This window comes from Borostomias antarcticus, assembly GCF_949987555.1.
Source record: "Borostomias antarcticus genome assembly, chromosome: 16".
NCBI classification, from domain to species: domain Eukaryota; kingdom Metazoa; phylum Chordata; class Actinopteri; order Stomiiformes; family Stomiidae; genus Borostomias; species Borostomias antarcticus.
The window spans coordinates 21,902,642-21,919,425 of record NC_140249.1 but is presented as its reverse complement, the minus strand read 5'-3'; the positions used below and the strand labels follow the sequence as shown (position 1 = coordinate 21,919,425).

At 49.4% G+C, this 16,784-nt stretch overlaps 2 protein-coding genes across 3 annotated transcripts in view; both read right to left on the bottom strand.

Moving 5' to 3' along the window:
• Positions 1-2,553: 2,553 nt before the first annotated feature.
• On the bottom strand, positions 2,554-7,910 carry slc38a8a (solute carrier family 38 member 8a; the record flags this gene model as incomplete). Its single annotated transcript, XM_084450902.1, has 9 exons — positions 2,554-2,708; positions 3,191-3,393; positions 3,590-3,737; positions 4,049-4,163; positions 5,100-5,157; positions 6,071-6,172; positions 6,704-6,860; positions 7,083-7,281; positions 7,722-7,910. The coding sequence occupies 9 exons, from the start codon at positions 7,908-7,910 to the stop codon at positions 2,554-2,556; spliced, it is 1,326 nt and encodes a 441-aa protein (XP_084307028.1).
• A 1,791-nt stretch (positions 7,911-9,701) lies between these two features.
• Positions 9,702-16,784, bottom strand: part of mbtps1 (membrane-bound transcription factor peptidase, site 1) — a 19,989-nt gene continuing 12,906 nt past the window's right edge. For both annotated transcript variants that reach the window (XM_084450630.1, XM_084450631.1), the window contains exons 19-23: positions 13,669-13,809; positions 13,313-13,444; positions 11,739-11,865; positions 10,655-10,785; positions 9,702-10,506 (exon numbers count right to left, since the gene is read on the bottom strand). In XM_084450630.1, the coding sequence (XP_084306756.1) occupies positions 10,310-10,506; positions 10,655-10,785; positions 11,739-11,865; positions 13,313-13,444; positions 13,669-13,809 (728 nt within the window). In that variant the 3' untranslated portion in view covers positions 9,702-10,309. The remainder of the gene's footprint in view (positions 10,507-10,654; positions 10,786-11,738; positions 11,866-13,312; positions 13,445-13,668; positions 13,810-16,784) is intronic.

Below are 16,784 nucleotides of genomic sequence, written 5' to 3'. Positions count from 1 at the left end.
AATCTCGCCCATGATGGAGACTGTTGTCGAGACCCCCTACCCGAGTCCCAGCAGGTCATAGGTAGGAAAAGAATCTACCCACCCTCCCCTAGGGGCAATAATATCTATCCCCAGCCCCTACCCCAGCCAGGGGCAGTAATATCGAACCCCTATCCCCCTCCGTATGGCCAAGCGCAGTAATATCTACCCCCCTCCTCAGGCCAGGGGCAGTAATATCTAACCCCCCCCCCCCCCCCCCCAAGCCCACCACTCAGAACATAATGTATCCTGATTGGTTTAGATGAGAGGAGGCATGGCTTCACCTAACGGACCCTGAACACAGAGCAACACTACACAGATACTGCATCCATATATAGTAGTATAAATATCATAACTTGCGCGTATAACAGTATATATTTCACACCAGACAGGATGATGCAGTGGTTCTAAGTTCTACCCAGCGCAGTCCCATCAGAACCTTCAAGTGTTGCTCTGTGCCGACGGAGTCCCGGGGGTTCTCCAAGCCGGGTTCTCTGTGGGTCAGACTGTGTTCCTCTGACGTTCCTCTAATGTTCCTGGCTGTTCCCTGACTGTGCTAGCAACCGTTTTCTATCCTTCACTGAGTGCATGATCTATCTGAATGTGCAGTAAAGGTTTGCCGTAGTACTTAGCCATGCTACTCCGTGGGTTTGGTGCATTTCTTATGTTTCTTTTTTAGTATTCCTATAAAGGAGACAAAATAAATATATAGTACATGAATAGAAATGGCATAATGAACTATCACTTTTATGGCAATGTTTAATGAAATACAACGTCTACTTCTTATGTATGGTTTAGTAACCAGGCTTTCTCTCTGAGTGTTGAGACTTATTGCAGGGATGCAAGTATTCTATTTCGTCTTCAAACTTTGTTGAAATTCTAGACCATGTAGAGTGATGCGATTCAATAAAACAGTTAAACTCCTAACCGGCTGCTGACTTTCTATGGGAATGAATACTCAACCACATACACTGATGTATACAAGCGCACACACACAGGCGACAGATGACCATGACATTAGCATTAGCACGTGTGAATACTGGAGGCAAGGACAAAGGGCCATGTGTGTTGGTGTCATGTACTGTAGGTCGTATATAATACCTCATATACTGTAGATAGTATATACTGTAATACCTCATGTACTGTAGATCATACCTCATGTACTGTAGATAGTATATACTGTAATACCTCATGTACTGTAGATCATAATACCTCATGTACTGTAGATAGTATATAATACCTCATGTACTGTATAGTATATAATACCTCATATACTGTAGATAGTATATACTGTAATACCTCATGTACTGTAGATCATAATACCTCATGTACTGTAGATCATAATACCTCATGTACTGTAGATCATATATAATACCTCATATACTGTAGATAATATATACTGTAATACCTCATGTACTGTAGATCATATATAATACCTCATGTACTGTAGATCATATATAATACCTCATGTACTGTAGATCGTATTTAGCACCTCATGAACTGTAGATATTGGTAAACTGGTAAAGAAACCCAGTTTCATTCTAAAACTTTTTTTTTAATTCAGAAAAATAGCAATATGCACATTTTCAATTAAAAAGAACCCCCAGAGGGAGTCTAGATGGGTGCATGAGGGCAGAGACTGAGACACTCAGAGGGACACGGCAGCTGTGTTATGTGTTATAGTGAAATCATGCAGCCAACAGGCAATACAACACCGTTTATCATCATACAAAACATTACAGTACAAAACATTACAGTACAAAAACATGTAATCACGAACATCATTCACAGAAAACACCAAACGTTGCGTTTCTCCCGACGACACATCCGGGCTGCGGCCGTCCTCCGTCTCGTATGGCTTTTAAACAGGGAGCTCCGCCTCCGCCAGGCTGAGTGGGCGGAGCCGCGAGAACAAGGCGTCAGAACAGATCGTCAGTTAGGAGTCCGAGGTTGAAGTGAGAGGACAGTGATAATTCAAACAGCGATAATGGTAAAAAACACCTCCAGGTCCTAAAGACTGACTGGTTGAGGGTAGTCCTTCCTCCAGGCCTGGTAGACTGACTGGTTGAGGGTAGACTGACTGGTTGAGGGTAGAGTGACTGGTTGAGGGTAGACTGACTGGTTGAGGGTAGACTGACTGGTTGAGGGTAGACTGACTGGTTGAGGGTAGAGTGACTGACTGACTGACCGGTTGAGGGTAGACTGACTGTTTGAGGGTAGACTGACTGGTTGAGGGTAGTCCTTCCTCCAGGCCTGGTAGACTGACTGGTTGAGGGTAGACTGACTGACTGACTGACTGACTGACCGGTTGGGGGTAGTCCTTCCAGATCCACAGGGCCGGGGGTGACGGGTCACAGCCGAGCAGGGGGGAGTGGTCAAGGTTTGCGTGGGGGGGCGTGACGTACATGCGAGTGTGACAACGGCAGGCGAGGGTGACTACTGGTAATCCCCATGGCAACAGGTATTCCACAGTTACAGGTTGCCCCCATGGTAACGGGGTGGTTGTCAAGGGAGACAGGTGAGGAAGAGGAGGGGTCAGATCTTGTTGAGGAGCTGCATGACAGCGACGGTGGTGCTCTGGCCGAAGATGAAGGCTCCACACAGGAGGGTGACCACGCCCCAGGAGGTCAGCAGCACGCGGGCGCACCAGCTGACCGGCTCAGACTGCATGGCAAAGATCAAACACAGACCTGCACAGACACATGCAACAACACTCTCAACGCACTGTGTGTGTGTGTGTACATGTGTGAGTGTGTGTCTGAGTGTGTGTGTTTCTACGTCTGTGTCTACGTATGTATGTGTGTGTGTGTGTGTGTGTGTGTGTGTGTGTCTACATGCGTGTGTCTATGTATGTGTGTGTATCTACATGTGTGTGTGTGTGTATCTATGTGTGTGTGTGTGTGTGTGTGTATGTCTACATGTGTGTGTCTACGTGTGTGTGTGTGTGTGTGTGTGTGTGTCTACATGCGTGTGTCTATGTATGCGTGTGTGTGTGTCTACATGTGTGTGTGTGTGTGAATCTACATGTGTGTGTGTGTGTGTGTTTGTATATCTATGTGTGTGTGTGTGTGTATCTATGTGTGTGTGTGTGTACGTGTGTGTGTGGTGTGTGTATATCTACATGTGTGTATACATGTGTGTGTACATGTGTGTGTGTGTGTCACTTTCCTACCTGGGAAGATGAAGATGAAGAAGGCGCTGATGCCTCCGATGACGCTGATGACCTTGCTGATGTCAGGAACAAACATGGCGATGAGCAGCGTGATGCTGATCCACGCCACGGTCAGGCCGTAGCGGCTGCAGCTCTCAAACGCGCCCGATACCACGCCAACGCTCCGCCGGCGCTGGGTCAGCAGGGGGTCCTGGATGACCACCCTGGGGCAGAGGGGGAGGATCCCTAAACACACTTCTAACACACCCGACCTGAGACATCTTTACCCTCTAAACACACCGCACGCAAATCTAAACTGCCTCTAAAAATTGGATTGATAAGTGAGAGGTACTATGATTGTGCAGCACTGAGGGATTCTGGGAGCTGTCAGGTGTGTGTGGGTGTGTGTGTGTGTGTTACCTGCCCAGCAGTAGTATTATGGGATAGATGGTGATGATGGAGATTCCAAACAGAAGCCTAGCGATGATCATCAACACATCGTCGCGGGCATATGACATCAGAATGTCTGGTGCCACATCCTTCCCAAATGTTAGGTATCCATAAGCCCCTGCAGCAGACAGGAAACACACAATGGTTGACCGGAAACACTGTTGCAACCTCTGCTCTAAACGGCCTTGTTCACCAAAGTGCAACCTTCTTTCACCCGTTTCTTGGAGAAATCATTGATTATTATCAGCTGTGTGGTGGAGAAGTCCCCATTTCATAGGTAGCAGGCATATTTAGAGATTTCAGAACAGGCATAAAGCAGGTGTTCAGTATTTGTGTGTGTGTGTGAGGGGTGTGTGTGTGTGTGTGTGTGTGTGTGTGTGTGTGTGTGTGTGTGAGGGGGGGGGGGGGGCGTCGTGTTGATGTTCTGACCAGTGAGGGAGTAGATAATGAGGCAGAAGATCATGGAAACCACGGAGATGAACACCCAATGGGAGATCTTCCTGTTCTCCATGCTGCTATAGATGGTGATGCACGCTTCGTGGCACTGAAACACAGCGAGTAGACCAGGAATAAACCAGGAGTAGACCAGGAGTAAACCAGGAGTAAACCAGGAGTAGACCAGGAGTAGACCAGGAGTAGACCAGGAGTAAACCAGTAGACCAGGAGTAAACCAGGAGTAGACCAGGAGTAAACCAGGAGAAGACCAGGAGAAGACCAGGAGAAGACCAGGAGAAGACCAGGAGAAGACCAGGAGTAAACCAGGAGTAAACCAGGAGTAGACCAGGAGTAAACCAGGAGTAAACCAGGAGTAAACCAGGAGTAGACCAGGAGTAAACCAGGAATAAACCAGGAGTAAACCAGGAGTAGACCAGGAGTAGACCAGGAGTAAACCAGTAGACCAGGAATAAACCAGGAGTAAACCAGGAGAAGACCAGGAGAAGACCAGGAGTAAACCAGGAGTAAACCAGGAGTAAACCAGGAGTAGACCAGGAGTAAACCAGGAGTAGACCAGGAGTAGACCAGGAGTAAACCAGGAGAAGACCAGGAGTAAACCAGGAGTAAACCAGGAGTAAACCAGGAGAAGACCAGGAGTAAACCAGGAGTAGACCAGGAGTAGACCAGGAGTAGACCAGGAGTAGACCAGGAGTAAAGCAGGAGTAGACCAGGAGTAAACCAGGAGTAAACCAGGAGTAGACCAGGAGTAAACCAGGAGTAGACCAGGAGTAGACCAGGAGTAAACCAGGAGTAAACCAGGAGTAGACCAGGAGTAGACCAGGAGTAAAGCATGAGTAAACCAGGAGTAAACCAGGAGTAAAGCATGAGTAAACCAGGAGTAAAGCATGAGTAAACCAGGAGTAAACCAGGAGTAAAGCATGAGTAAACCAGGAGTAAACCAGGAGTAAAGCATGAGTAAACCAGGAGTAAAGCAGGAGTATAGCAGAGAGACCGCAGGTCGCAGGGGACTGAAAACCCGTCTCACCTGGAAACCGAAGCAGATGGTGGGGATGACACTGAACATGGAGCCCCAGGAGCTGATGCTGCAGCCGCCACCACACACACACACACACACACGCACGCGCGCACACACACACGCGCACACACGCACACACTCACACACACACGCACACACATGCACACACGCACGCACACACAGACACACGCACGCACGCACACACACACACGCACGCAAACGCACGCACACGCACGCGCACACGCGCACACACACACACACACACACACGCACGCACGCACACAGACACACGCGCACACACACACGCACACACACACGCACACACACGCACACACGCACACACACGCGCACACACGCACGCACGCACACACACACACGCACACACACACACACGCACGCGCGCACACAAAGATACAAAACGCACAGAAACACCGACAGTTGAGGCTGAGAAAGGCTGGAAAAGGTCTTGAAAAACACACAGTCTGACCTTCAAGGCAACAAAAGTGAATCCGTCAATTATTAACGGATAATTAATCCGTTATCCGTTAACTGACCCATTAACACTGACCCACATAACATTTAATATCCTCACCTTCAGGAAGAGGAGGGCAGAGATGACAAAGGGGGAGAGGAGAGACGGGAGAGAGAGGAGGAGAGGAGACAAGAGAGAAAGGAGGAGGAGAGAGTTGGGAGACAAAGGAGGAGAGGAGAGACGAGAGAGAGGAGGAGAGGAGAGACGAGAGAGAGAGGAGGAGAGACGAGAGAGAGAGGAGGAGAGGAGAAACGAGAGGAGGAGAGGAGAGATGGGGGAGAGAGGAGGAGAGGAGAGACGAGAGAAAGAGGAGAGGAGAAATGAGAGAGAGGAGAGGAGAGATGAGAGAGAGAGGAGGAGAGGAGAGATGAGAGAGAGAGGAGGAGAGGAGAGAGAGAGAGGAGAGGAGAGAGGAGAGAGAGAGAGGAGAGAGGCGAGTATTACTCACCCGCTGCTGTAAAGAGGAGAGATGTGCACCTCTGGAGTTCGGGTGTGATACTTGACTATGATGGCTACCGTCAGGTAGGAGGCCGCCAGGGTGCCCAGGACACTGGAGAGAGGGCAGAGGAAGGGAGGAGGAGGAGGAGGAGGAGGAGGAGGAGGAGGAGGAGGAGGAGGAGGAGGAGGAGGACGGCGGTCAGGCCCGGGCTGAAGGGTGCTCTTAGTCACTTGTTTTAGAAAGAAGATGCACTTGTGAGTTCTGGCGAGTAGTAGTACATTGTCTTTTCTACGTTAAATGCAATTATTGTTAGTCGCTTTGGATAAAAGCGTCTGCTAAATTACTGTAATGTAATGTAATGTAATTTGGCTTAATTGGTGCGATGGGACCCAACATATCATCTCAGAAATGCACACCAAGGAAATTAATTAACCACACCCAGAATTTCTAGTGCGAGTGTGTGTGTGTGTGTGTGTGTGCGTGCGTGTAAATAAGTCGAACTGGTTAAACTCACTCCTCAGTATAACCCCCTCCCTCCCCACGCCATCAAATCGCTTTTTCCAAAGCGGCGTTCATGTACCCAGGATCGAACCCGACGCATGCAAAGCGAAGTCAGAAGCGTTTTTACCGCGCGGTCCTGACCTGGTGTACTTCTGGATGCTGATCTCCTTGGGGATGGAGAGTGGGAGGATGAGGAGGAGGCAGAGCAGGATCAGGGCGAAGTGCTGGTCTGTGTACCAGTGGTACGGCATGTCTGCCTCGGGGAGACCGGTCATCAGCTCGTACAGGGAGATACACACTGAGGGGACACACAGAATCAGACGTCAGAAATGTCTGAGGAAGAATAAAACAAATGTAGGATATTGGAAGCAGCATTCATCACTGGATCTGTGTCACGCTGGGAATAACATACATAAGATACGGTCGGATTGAATGTTTTAGAACATACAGTAGATTATGTGGTGTGTGTGTGTGTGTGTGTGGGTGTGTGTGTGTGTGTGTGTGTGTGTGTGTGTCTCACGTTTCTCCAGCTGGTCCTCCACAATGACCAGGAAGGCCACAGAGATCATGAACAGGTTGAAGACAAACACGACCTCACACAGCTGACCAATCGCAGGCCCGCAAACTTTCCGTACTACTGCCTGATAGGTTGTCTGACCGCTGATGGAGGAGGAGTAACCCAGGATGACCAGCCCACTGACCAGGAAGACCAGAGATACCTGGAGGGGGGGGGGGGGGAGACCGGAGATGGAGAAAGGGATGAGTAGCCTACGTCAGATGGATAAGGTGTAGGAAGACAAACAGGTGAGGAACACCACAGATGACCACATACATAAATGCTGTTTGTTCCACTTCATCCTCCCAGTTACAACCATAACCTCCGGCCTGACCACACAAAAGCTCCATGACCGGCTGCCTAGTCCACATTCAACGTATTTACCGGACACTGTTACAGGTTAATCGCGCAATTCTACGTGTCTCTGCACATTAGAAATTACAAGTCTTCCTCATATCAATCAAACTTATTCCAGACGTTCACCCGCCCAGTGCACCTGCGCATTGAAGTCAGACCAGGTGAGTTCAAACCGGTTTTGATCAAAGCATGACCTCGGGCTATAGCAGTAGCTGCACTCCCAATCCCATCATTTCAATCACAAACCATTTCCACGGCGACGGCAGCGCGGATCCCTCCGGCCCGCTCGAAAGCCCACGGGAAGTTGAGCAGCCCTGCGCCCAGGGCGGACTTCAGCATGATTAAGATCGCCCCCAGAGAACCGAGCCGTGGATCGGCCGTGTCCAGCGCGGGCTTAGTCAGCAGACTGATGCTCTCTCTCGCCAACTCCTCCATGCTTGGACGGGCAGACTTGCTCTCGGCAACTCCCCGTAGAAACTCTGCGCCTGGTGCCAAGCGGTGCGTTCACACGAGTCAGCTCGACAATCAAGGTGAACTAGGGAGGGGTGAAGGGGAGGGAGGAGGGAAAAGATGGGAGTAGGTCAACCCGAGCATGGGGAGGGGAGAGGAGATGGTAGGAGGGGTTGATACTGGGGGTGCCGACCACGTGTCGACCACCCTGGTCGGTTCATCAGGGACGGACGGGTGCACGGATCAAGGGGTAAGCGGGATATAATGGTCGTCTGTGTTTTAAACGGTCATAATGTCAGAGGGGCTGGCCAGGAGACGGTCGGTCTGGAGGGGGGAGGTAGGGGAGGAATGGATGAGGACTGGAGGAGGCGCCAGGAATGGGGGGAGAATAGGCAAGGGAGGGGGTTGGAATGTCTTAGCTGTCACCTCCGCGGATGTCAGCAGAGATGGAGGGAGGGGTGGGGGGGGTACGGGGGAGGCAGGTAGGTAGGGGGCTATGCTATGGCTGCCTGTCGTCTCCAGGATGTCAGTGAGGCAGGTGATTGGTTGGCTGGTGTCCTGGCGTCTGGGAACAAGGGCATGTGACAGCAGTTCTTAAATCCCCTTAGCTCACAGGGCTGTGAACGAGAGAGGGAGGGACGGAAGTAGGTAGAGGGGCTTGATTATATCGTTGTGAACATAAAGGAATAGACGTCCGTCTGCTTGAATCTTGGACATCCTTCAGGGCAGGGTTCACCGAGGCCGTGTCCACCTCCTACTAGCGGAAGGTCATGGGCTTTCACCCAGCCAGAGACAGTTCTCGGGTGACATTGTGACTCGAGTATAATCAATTGTCATGGGCAGCCTGATATGCATGTCCAAGCTAGCAGCCCGTCAGAGCCGAGCCGAGCGCAGCGTAGCAGAGCCAGCGGCTCCAACCCCAGCATGTGTGTGTGTGTCCCAGGGTGATTAGATCCAGCGGGGCTGTCAGCCAGAGCAGCACTGACAGATTCACAGGCTGAGCAGCCAGGGGGAAGCAGGCGGCTGGCCCATTAACAGGGATCAGCCTGGGGCTCCTCTCACAAACCCCCCCCCCCCACAGCACCGCCAACCCCCCCCCCCACCCCACCCTTCTCACCCCCCCTCCCACAGCACCGCCAACCCCCACCCCCCCAGCTCCTCTCACATAACGCATTATAGTCCACCTCATGTCACCTTCACATCCTTTAAATGGAATTAGTCCACCTTGCAACTCTGAATGGTATTAGTCCGTGTCGTTGACCTGCTGGCAACAGGCGGACAGGAGGGGAGGTCTGATTAGATTTTTTTATTAGGATCTCTTTTAGCTGCCAGCTGGGCTATTCTTCCAAGAGTCCTCAACATGATACACTTTAATAAAATAAAAACACCAATTACTATGAAACAAACATGAAAAAAACATCAATTAGCCGCATCAGGTCTGACAAATGTGTTCGCTTTGTAAGGTCAGGAACCACATCTTCAGTCACAACCTTGATACAACCCCCCCTCCTCCCCCTCCTCCTCATCCTCCCTCCCTCCCCCCACCTCCCCCTCCCTCCCTCCCTCCCTCCCTCCCCCCACCTCCCCCTCCCTCCCTCCTCCTCCTACTCCCTCCCCCCTCCTCCCTCCCTCCCTCCCTCCTCCCCCCGGAAAGGTAATACAGAGCAGTCTCCTCGATGAAGCCTTTTTAATGAGAGAATACAACTAAGCGGATGATCAGACCAGGCTGCCACCGCCTCTATACAGACAAGAGACCAGACAGGTCAGCAGGTCTGACCAATCATCATCAACATCATCATTATTATTATAAAATATAAAAACAAGAGAAACAACCCATGATAATGAACAGAGCACATGACATAAGCATTATTATAAACAGTCCCAAGTCAGAGCGCACACACAAGAGTATATGTACGTACGTGTGTGTGTGTGTGTGTGTGTGTGTGTGTGAGAGAGAGGGTGTATGAGAGTGCGTGTAAGAGTGCATGTGTGTGAGTGCATGTGTGTGAGTGCATGTGTGTGAGTGCATGTGTGTGTATTTGTGGGTTTGTTTGGGTACAAACAGATTTAATAAATACAAAAGAGCTCAGAGCTCAGTTTTTTCAGTCCAACTCCATTTGGTGAAAGGAATGAGAAGACGTCTGCAGAAGAGGACGCTGAGGGGGGGTGGTGGGGGGGAGGGGGGCGTGTCCACAACACTGTCCATTAGTCCCAGCATCCCCCTCAGCCCCCCCTCTCTCTCTGCTCCGCCAGCAGGCCAGGGTCAGGGGTCAGAGGTCACCCCCAAGCTCTGTTCCTCCCGGCTCCAGACCGAGCTGTCCCAGTCCCACCGTTACCACGCCCCGGGGGGGGGGGGGGGTCTGCTGGTCCCTCCCCAGGACGGGCTAGACGGTGGGGCCCCTGGCGGGGCTGGGGGTCTGGAGGTACGTGGGCCGCTTGATGCGCGGCTTCCTGCGCTTTGGTTTGGACTTGGCCTTGGTGAGCTGGACCACGAAGAAGGACAGAACCACCATGGCCCCCAGGAAGGCGAACACAGGGATGGTCTGACCCACTTCCTGGTTATAACGACCCGGCATGATACCTGAGGGGGGGTCGGACAGGAAGTAGCAGAGCGCAGGAAGATGAGACAGCGGCTAGACTGTGTATTCTAGACAGAGAGGTACGGTATAGATAGGTAGGTGTATGCAGGAGGTGTGTGTGTGTGTGTGTGAGACCCCCAGGATGCCTACCTCCAGGGATGTCCCAGGCTCCACTCTCCCCAGGAGAGAGGGGTCTGACCTGGGGGCGGTAGGCTCTCACATTGGGCAGCACCACCTTGTCCATGTCCACCGACAGCAGCTTCTGGTGCTTCCAGAGGTTACTGGGGACACACACGAATTATTATTTGAAACTGTTTTATCTGGATACAGTGTAGAAAGAGTCTTGAGGCTAATTCACAGTCCAGACGTAGCAGACTCCGCCAAGGTCCGCACAGACTAAAATTGGGTCGGCTCTGGCATGTCCGTGTGAAGCTCCGCTTTTGTGAGCGAGCGTGCCTACTGTACCGTTCACGTACCAACCAGTGTGTGGCCATGGAAACGTGCAGCTTGTGTGAATGAATGCGTTTTGGAAATCTCTCCGACCGTTCTGGGCTGTAATTGACTGCTGAGATGGTGGACCAATAAACGGACGCAGGCTGTGGCTCTGGGGAGGGGAGCTCGGTTGACGTTACCGGCTGAGAAACCCCGGCAAGCCGCTCGTTATTGTACTCAGTAGCTTGTGCTTCTCGTTATTATTATTATTATTATTAAAATAGAATAGAACTTTATTGTCCACCGAGGTGGAAAATTGTCTTTGGCTCACCATACACAAGAAACAACAACATAAGAAGCCAAAAGGCCGTTAATAAGAAAATATATTAAACAGACAGACAAGGTAAGTTAGACATTAAAGCAGTTTATATCTCTGGTTTTATCTTGTTGGTCCCTTAGTGGAGTTGAGGATGCTAATGGCTCTCGGGATGAAGGACTTAAAAAGTCCTATTATTATTATTGGGGGTGGTGAGAAGCTTGTGCGGTGGAGGGGTTCTTTTGGGGGAATTAGCTGTCGGATTGTGTTCAGACATAACGTAGCCTGGTACTGTCCACTGACTCTCTTATCATTAGTGAGACAGGGTCCCAGCTGATAATGATGACTAATGTCCGCAAAAACTTTAAGCTAGGTTGCCAAACTACTGTCGCCTCAACGTCCACCATCTTTGTTGATGCATTTATTGAGCGGAAACTGGGCTGACAGACGCAGTACAGGGACGGGTGGGTAGAGAAGGGCACAGACCTGGGCGCGGTCTCGTTGAGCGGCTGGGGTTTGGCCCAGGACAGGTGAGGGCAGGCCGGCAGGGGGCGGGGCTTAGGGTCGCCCAGGTGAGCCTCTAAGACCTTGGAGTAGCGGTAAAGGTGGTTCCCTGTGGGGACAGAGGGTTAACGCATGACAGGCCTCAGAGAACACACAGGTGGGTGGGTAGGTACTGTAGGTGGGTAGGTAAGTAGGTGGGTAGGTAGGTAGGTAGATAGGTAAGTAGGTGGGTAGGTAGGTAGGTAGGTAGGTAAGTAGGTAGGTGGGTAGGTAGGTAGGTGGGTGGGTACGTGGGTAGGTAGGTAGATGGGTGGGTAGGTAGGTAGATAGATAGGTAGGTAGGTAGGTGGGTGGGTACGTGGGTAGGTAGGTAGATGGGTGGGTAGGTAGGTAGGTGGGTAGGTAGGTAGGTAGGTAGGTAGGTAGGTGGGTGGGTAGGTAGGTAGGTGGGTGGGTAGGTAGGTAGATGGGTAGGTAGGTAGGTGGGTAGGTACTGTAGGTGAGTGGGTAGGTAGGTAGGTAGGTAGGTGGGTAGGTAGGTAGGTGGGTAGGTACTGTAGGTGGGTGGGTAGGTAGGTAGGTAGGTAGGTGGGTAGGTAGGTGGGTAGGTAGGTCGGTGGGTAGGTAGGTGGGTACGTGGGTAGGTAGGTGGGTAGGTAGATGGGTGGGTTGGTAGGTGGGTAGGTAGGTGGGTAGATAGGTAGATGGGTGGGTAGGTAGGTAGGTACTGTAGGTAGGTAGATAGGTAGATGGGTAGGTAGGTAGGTAGGTAGGTAGATGGGTGGGTAGGTAGATAGGTAGATAGGTAGATGGGTAGGTAGGTAGGTAGGTACGTGGGTAGGTAGGTGGGTAGGTAGGTAGGTAGGTAGGTAGGTAGGTACGTGGGTAGGTAGGTGGGTAGGTAGGTAGATGGGTGGGTAGGTAGGTGGGTAGATAGGTAGATGGGTGGGTAGGTAGGTAGGTAGGTAGATGGGTGGGTAGGTAGGTAGGTAGATGGGTGGGTAGGTAGGTAGGTGGGTAGGTAGGTAGATAGGTAGATGGGTAGGTAGGTAGGTAGGTACTGTAGGTAGGTAGGTAGATAGGTAGGTACGTGGGTAGGTAGGTGGGTAGGTAGGTAGATGGGTGGGTAGGTAGGTGGGTAGGTAGGTAGGTAGGTAGGTAGGTAGGTAGGTGGGTAGGTAGGTAGATGGGTGGGTAGGTAGGTAGGTAGGTAGGTAGGTAGGTAGGTAGGTAGGTAGGTAGGTGGGTAGGTAGGTAGGTAGGTAGATGGGTGGGTAGGTAGATGGGTAGATAGGTAGGTAGGTAGGTGGGTAGGTAGGTAGATGGGTGGGTAGGTAGATGGGTAGGTAGGTAGGTAGGTGGGTGGGTAGGTAGATGGGTGGGTAGGTAGGTAGGTAGGTGGGTGGGTAGGTAGATGGGTAGGTAGGTAGGTGGGTAGGTAGGTAGGTAGGTAAGTAGGTAGGTAGGTAGGTAGGTAGGTAGGTAGGTAGGTAGGAAGGTCAGTCGGTAGGTAGGTAGGGTCGGTAGGTGGGTAGGTAGGGGTGTGTGTGTCTCACCCTCCAGTCTCTGGGGCAGAGGGTGCTGGGAGCCGGAGGGGGACGGCACCCTGCTCTGGGAGTGGCTTAGGCTGGGCGGAGTCATGCTGTAGGAGGTAAACTGGAGCAGAGAGTCCAGCAGCCAGAAACAGTCTGGAACACAACAACACTGTTACTGTCTGAACAACGTTAAAACAACGTTCAACACAACATCAACAGCCAGAAACAGTCTGGAACACAACAACACTGTTACTGTCTGAACAACATCAACAGCCAGATACAGCCTAAAACACAACACCACTGTTACTGTCTGAACAACGTTCAACACAACATCAACAGTCAGAAACAGTCGTCACGGTGCAAGGGCACGCCTCTACCTTTCTGCCTGTGGCTGTCATCTATACAGTTGGAGTCTCCGTACAGGGCGATGCGCCCCCCGCCCTCCGAGGGCGTTTGGTACAGTCCCAGGATGGGCACGCCCTCCACCACCGCCGTCTCCTGCTTCAACACCTCCAGACCTGCCGGGAGCACCGGGGTGTTTTAACACGTAGTAACACCCTGACATACACACGTAACATCATTATCTAGAGCTCCATCACCTCCACGCCTGTAGGGGGCAGCATAGTGTTGCAAGGTATACAAATACTAGAAAGGTACCGCGGTACCCTGTCGTCAAAAACTGTACAATATCACATTTTATTAGTACCGGTACTTTAAGAATGAGCCGTATTTCCGAGTTGCGTCGGGGTAGTGTGCGTGAATCTCTCTCGGGCCTGGGTTACAAACTGCCGTTTCGAGAACGAGAATGACAACGAGAACGAGAATGACATCCAAGTTACACGTAACGTTTTATCAGCTTTGCCAGAAGTTATCAGGGTTACATTTCTTTTTGCCGCTGCCTTTTATTAAATGGAATAATTATTCATTCATACTGTGCACTGTAACTTTTATTCCTGTATTTTATTTTTCCTGCATTTTGTTTTAAATGTCCTTTTTTTGCATTTCGTTTTATATGACCTTTAATGTGTTTCAGGCACTTTGTCTTGATGCTTTTAATGTCTCATGTAAAGTACTTTGAATTGCCTTGTTGCTGGAATGTGCTACACAAATCAACTTGCCTTGCCTTACATGGAAACACTATCGCAACACTGCCAGCCTGCAGGTGGCTGTTGTGAACAGACCCTGACAGTTATCTATGAAAATAATTAGTTTTGAATGCATTTATTTAGGACTGCCTGTCTTCAAACAAAGGAAATCTTGGTCAGCTTGTTCTCAGGCCTACATTTCCAAATGAGGGTGATCCTATTCCTTAGTGAGTAATTAACTTGTGGGCCTAATTCATTATTCAGCATAAGTTGTTGTTTCTTTTGATGTAGGCCTGCTAGACCAGGCGCTTCCACTCGACCTCAAGCCAAGTTATGTTTTATATTATTAATATAAATATACTATATTTATATTGATATTATATTATATATATCATTATAGATATATAATGTCAACAGTAATTAACTTGTGGGCCTAATTCATTATTCAGCATAAGTTGTTGTTGTCGTTTCTTTTGATGTAGGCCTGCTAGACCAGGCGCTTCCACTCGACCTCAAGTTGGTACACCCTGGATCATATTTCATAATAACCTCTCATCCAAATTATTTGAATGAATGCACTTTCCAATGTCTGAATAAAATCATGAATTTTGCTAGAGTCTGATAGCGCTCCCCGTTTAAAGATGGCAATCCCAGTCTTAAATCAGACTTTTTCTCTTGAAGTTCTGATAAAATCAAAACATGTTTAAAATGATCTGAAGTTTTTAGTCTTAATGCAAATGACCTGCATGATCCCAGTCTTAAAGGGGTAGTGTGCTATTTTGGACATTTCGCCCTATTTGTGGTCTGTCTACCATGAACCTGAAACAGAGACCATCATTTCACTGATCGTTCCACTATTGAGCTAGCTGCAGTTTTTTTGCAGGGTCTCATTGAGCTACGATGGAGGTAAATGCGTAAAGGCACACAGTCGTCTGTGGGAACAGTGAAAGCCAGCGCCAGGGGAACGCTTATGTCCAAGCCGTGCCAAACATGTAAAAACATTCTAATTGTGATACAATTCACAGGAGAGCATACTGAGACTGGTAGACAGACCATAAATAGGGCTCAATGCCCAAAATAGCACACTACAAACATCTTTTCAAAGTCTAGTGTATGGAGATTGCACTTAGTCTAAATTAGATTATGTTGCTACTGTGTCTTTGGAGATTGCATTTTGACTACTATAATGCATGAAAAAAATAACATAGAACAGATTGGAATAGCAGAACATATTAAAATCGAATACAATATCCTAACAAAATGAAATTAAGACAGGACTACTTTTTACAATGCTGCGCAACCGTGCATCTTAGAGAGATTGGGCTGGACTGGTCAGCAGCATCCTGCTCAAAACACGCTCCCGTGGCTATGGAAGCAATCAGTCATCAGTCTTATAAATCATATAATTAGGAAACTCGTAGTCTATTTTATCAATGTTGTAGCCTATATTCTGTTTTTGTCGAGTCTATTTTTTGTAGTTTGCAAAGAACGTTCATGAAGGAAAGTGAACGGGCTGAGGGCTGCTCAGCTGGTTACTCCATTTCCGGCGCGCCCCACCCCTCCATCCGGCCCGGGACATGATGTCTGAAATATAATGTAATCCGTCTTGTACATGGCGCCAGCAGGCAGGCCTACGATGCGAAGTTCAAGTGTCTCAAACGTGGGGCGACGTGCTGTTATTGTGCGCAGCCCAGGCCTGGCTTACAGTAGTGATGCATCTAGCAGCTAAAACAGAATAAAGTACAAATGTAGGCTATTCAAGATTAAATAAAAGTAAGGAAAAAAGATTTGCACTAACTGTTAAAATATATTTAAATGTATAGAAACCGGTTTGAATTTGTATGATGAAAATGTTAGTTATGGAATAGTCTCGCAACATTTAGAGACTGACTTGTGAGGCTAGTTATGGAAATGAAATTCAGAAATGTTGCGCTTTCTTATAGTTAGTAGTACTTGAGCTTTGAACATTGAACGTTGACATTGAACTCGTCATGCCGTAACGTGAACACCGTTAAACTCGTCATGCCGTGACGTGACCACCGTTGCTCGGCGCTGCAAGGCTGTGACTCGCTCTGCTGCAGCGCTGACAGACTGAAGGAGAGGATCAGTAGCCTGGCTCCCGCCCCCGAATCTGAATAGCAATTAAATCAGTGTCAGACTAGTGGAGCAGAGCAGACACTTTCAACTTATAATTGTACCATCCCAAGCGTATTCTTTTACAAAATAGTTGTTTTTTTAATAAAATAAAATAATACAATTAAATATATATGTAATTTATTTTGTTTAAACAGTTCACATTCCTGCTTCGCCTCAGCAGACAGCAAACACTGAGATCAGGAGGCTACACCTGACATTGGATTATTCCATTAGCCTACTTTTCCTGATGTTTTAGGTTTTTGCCGTGGTAT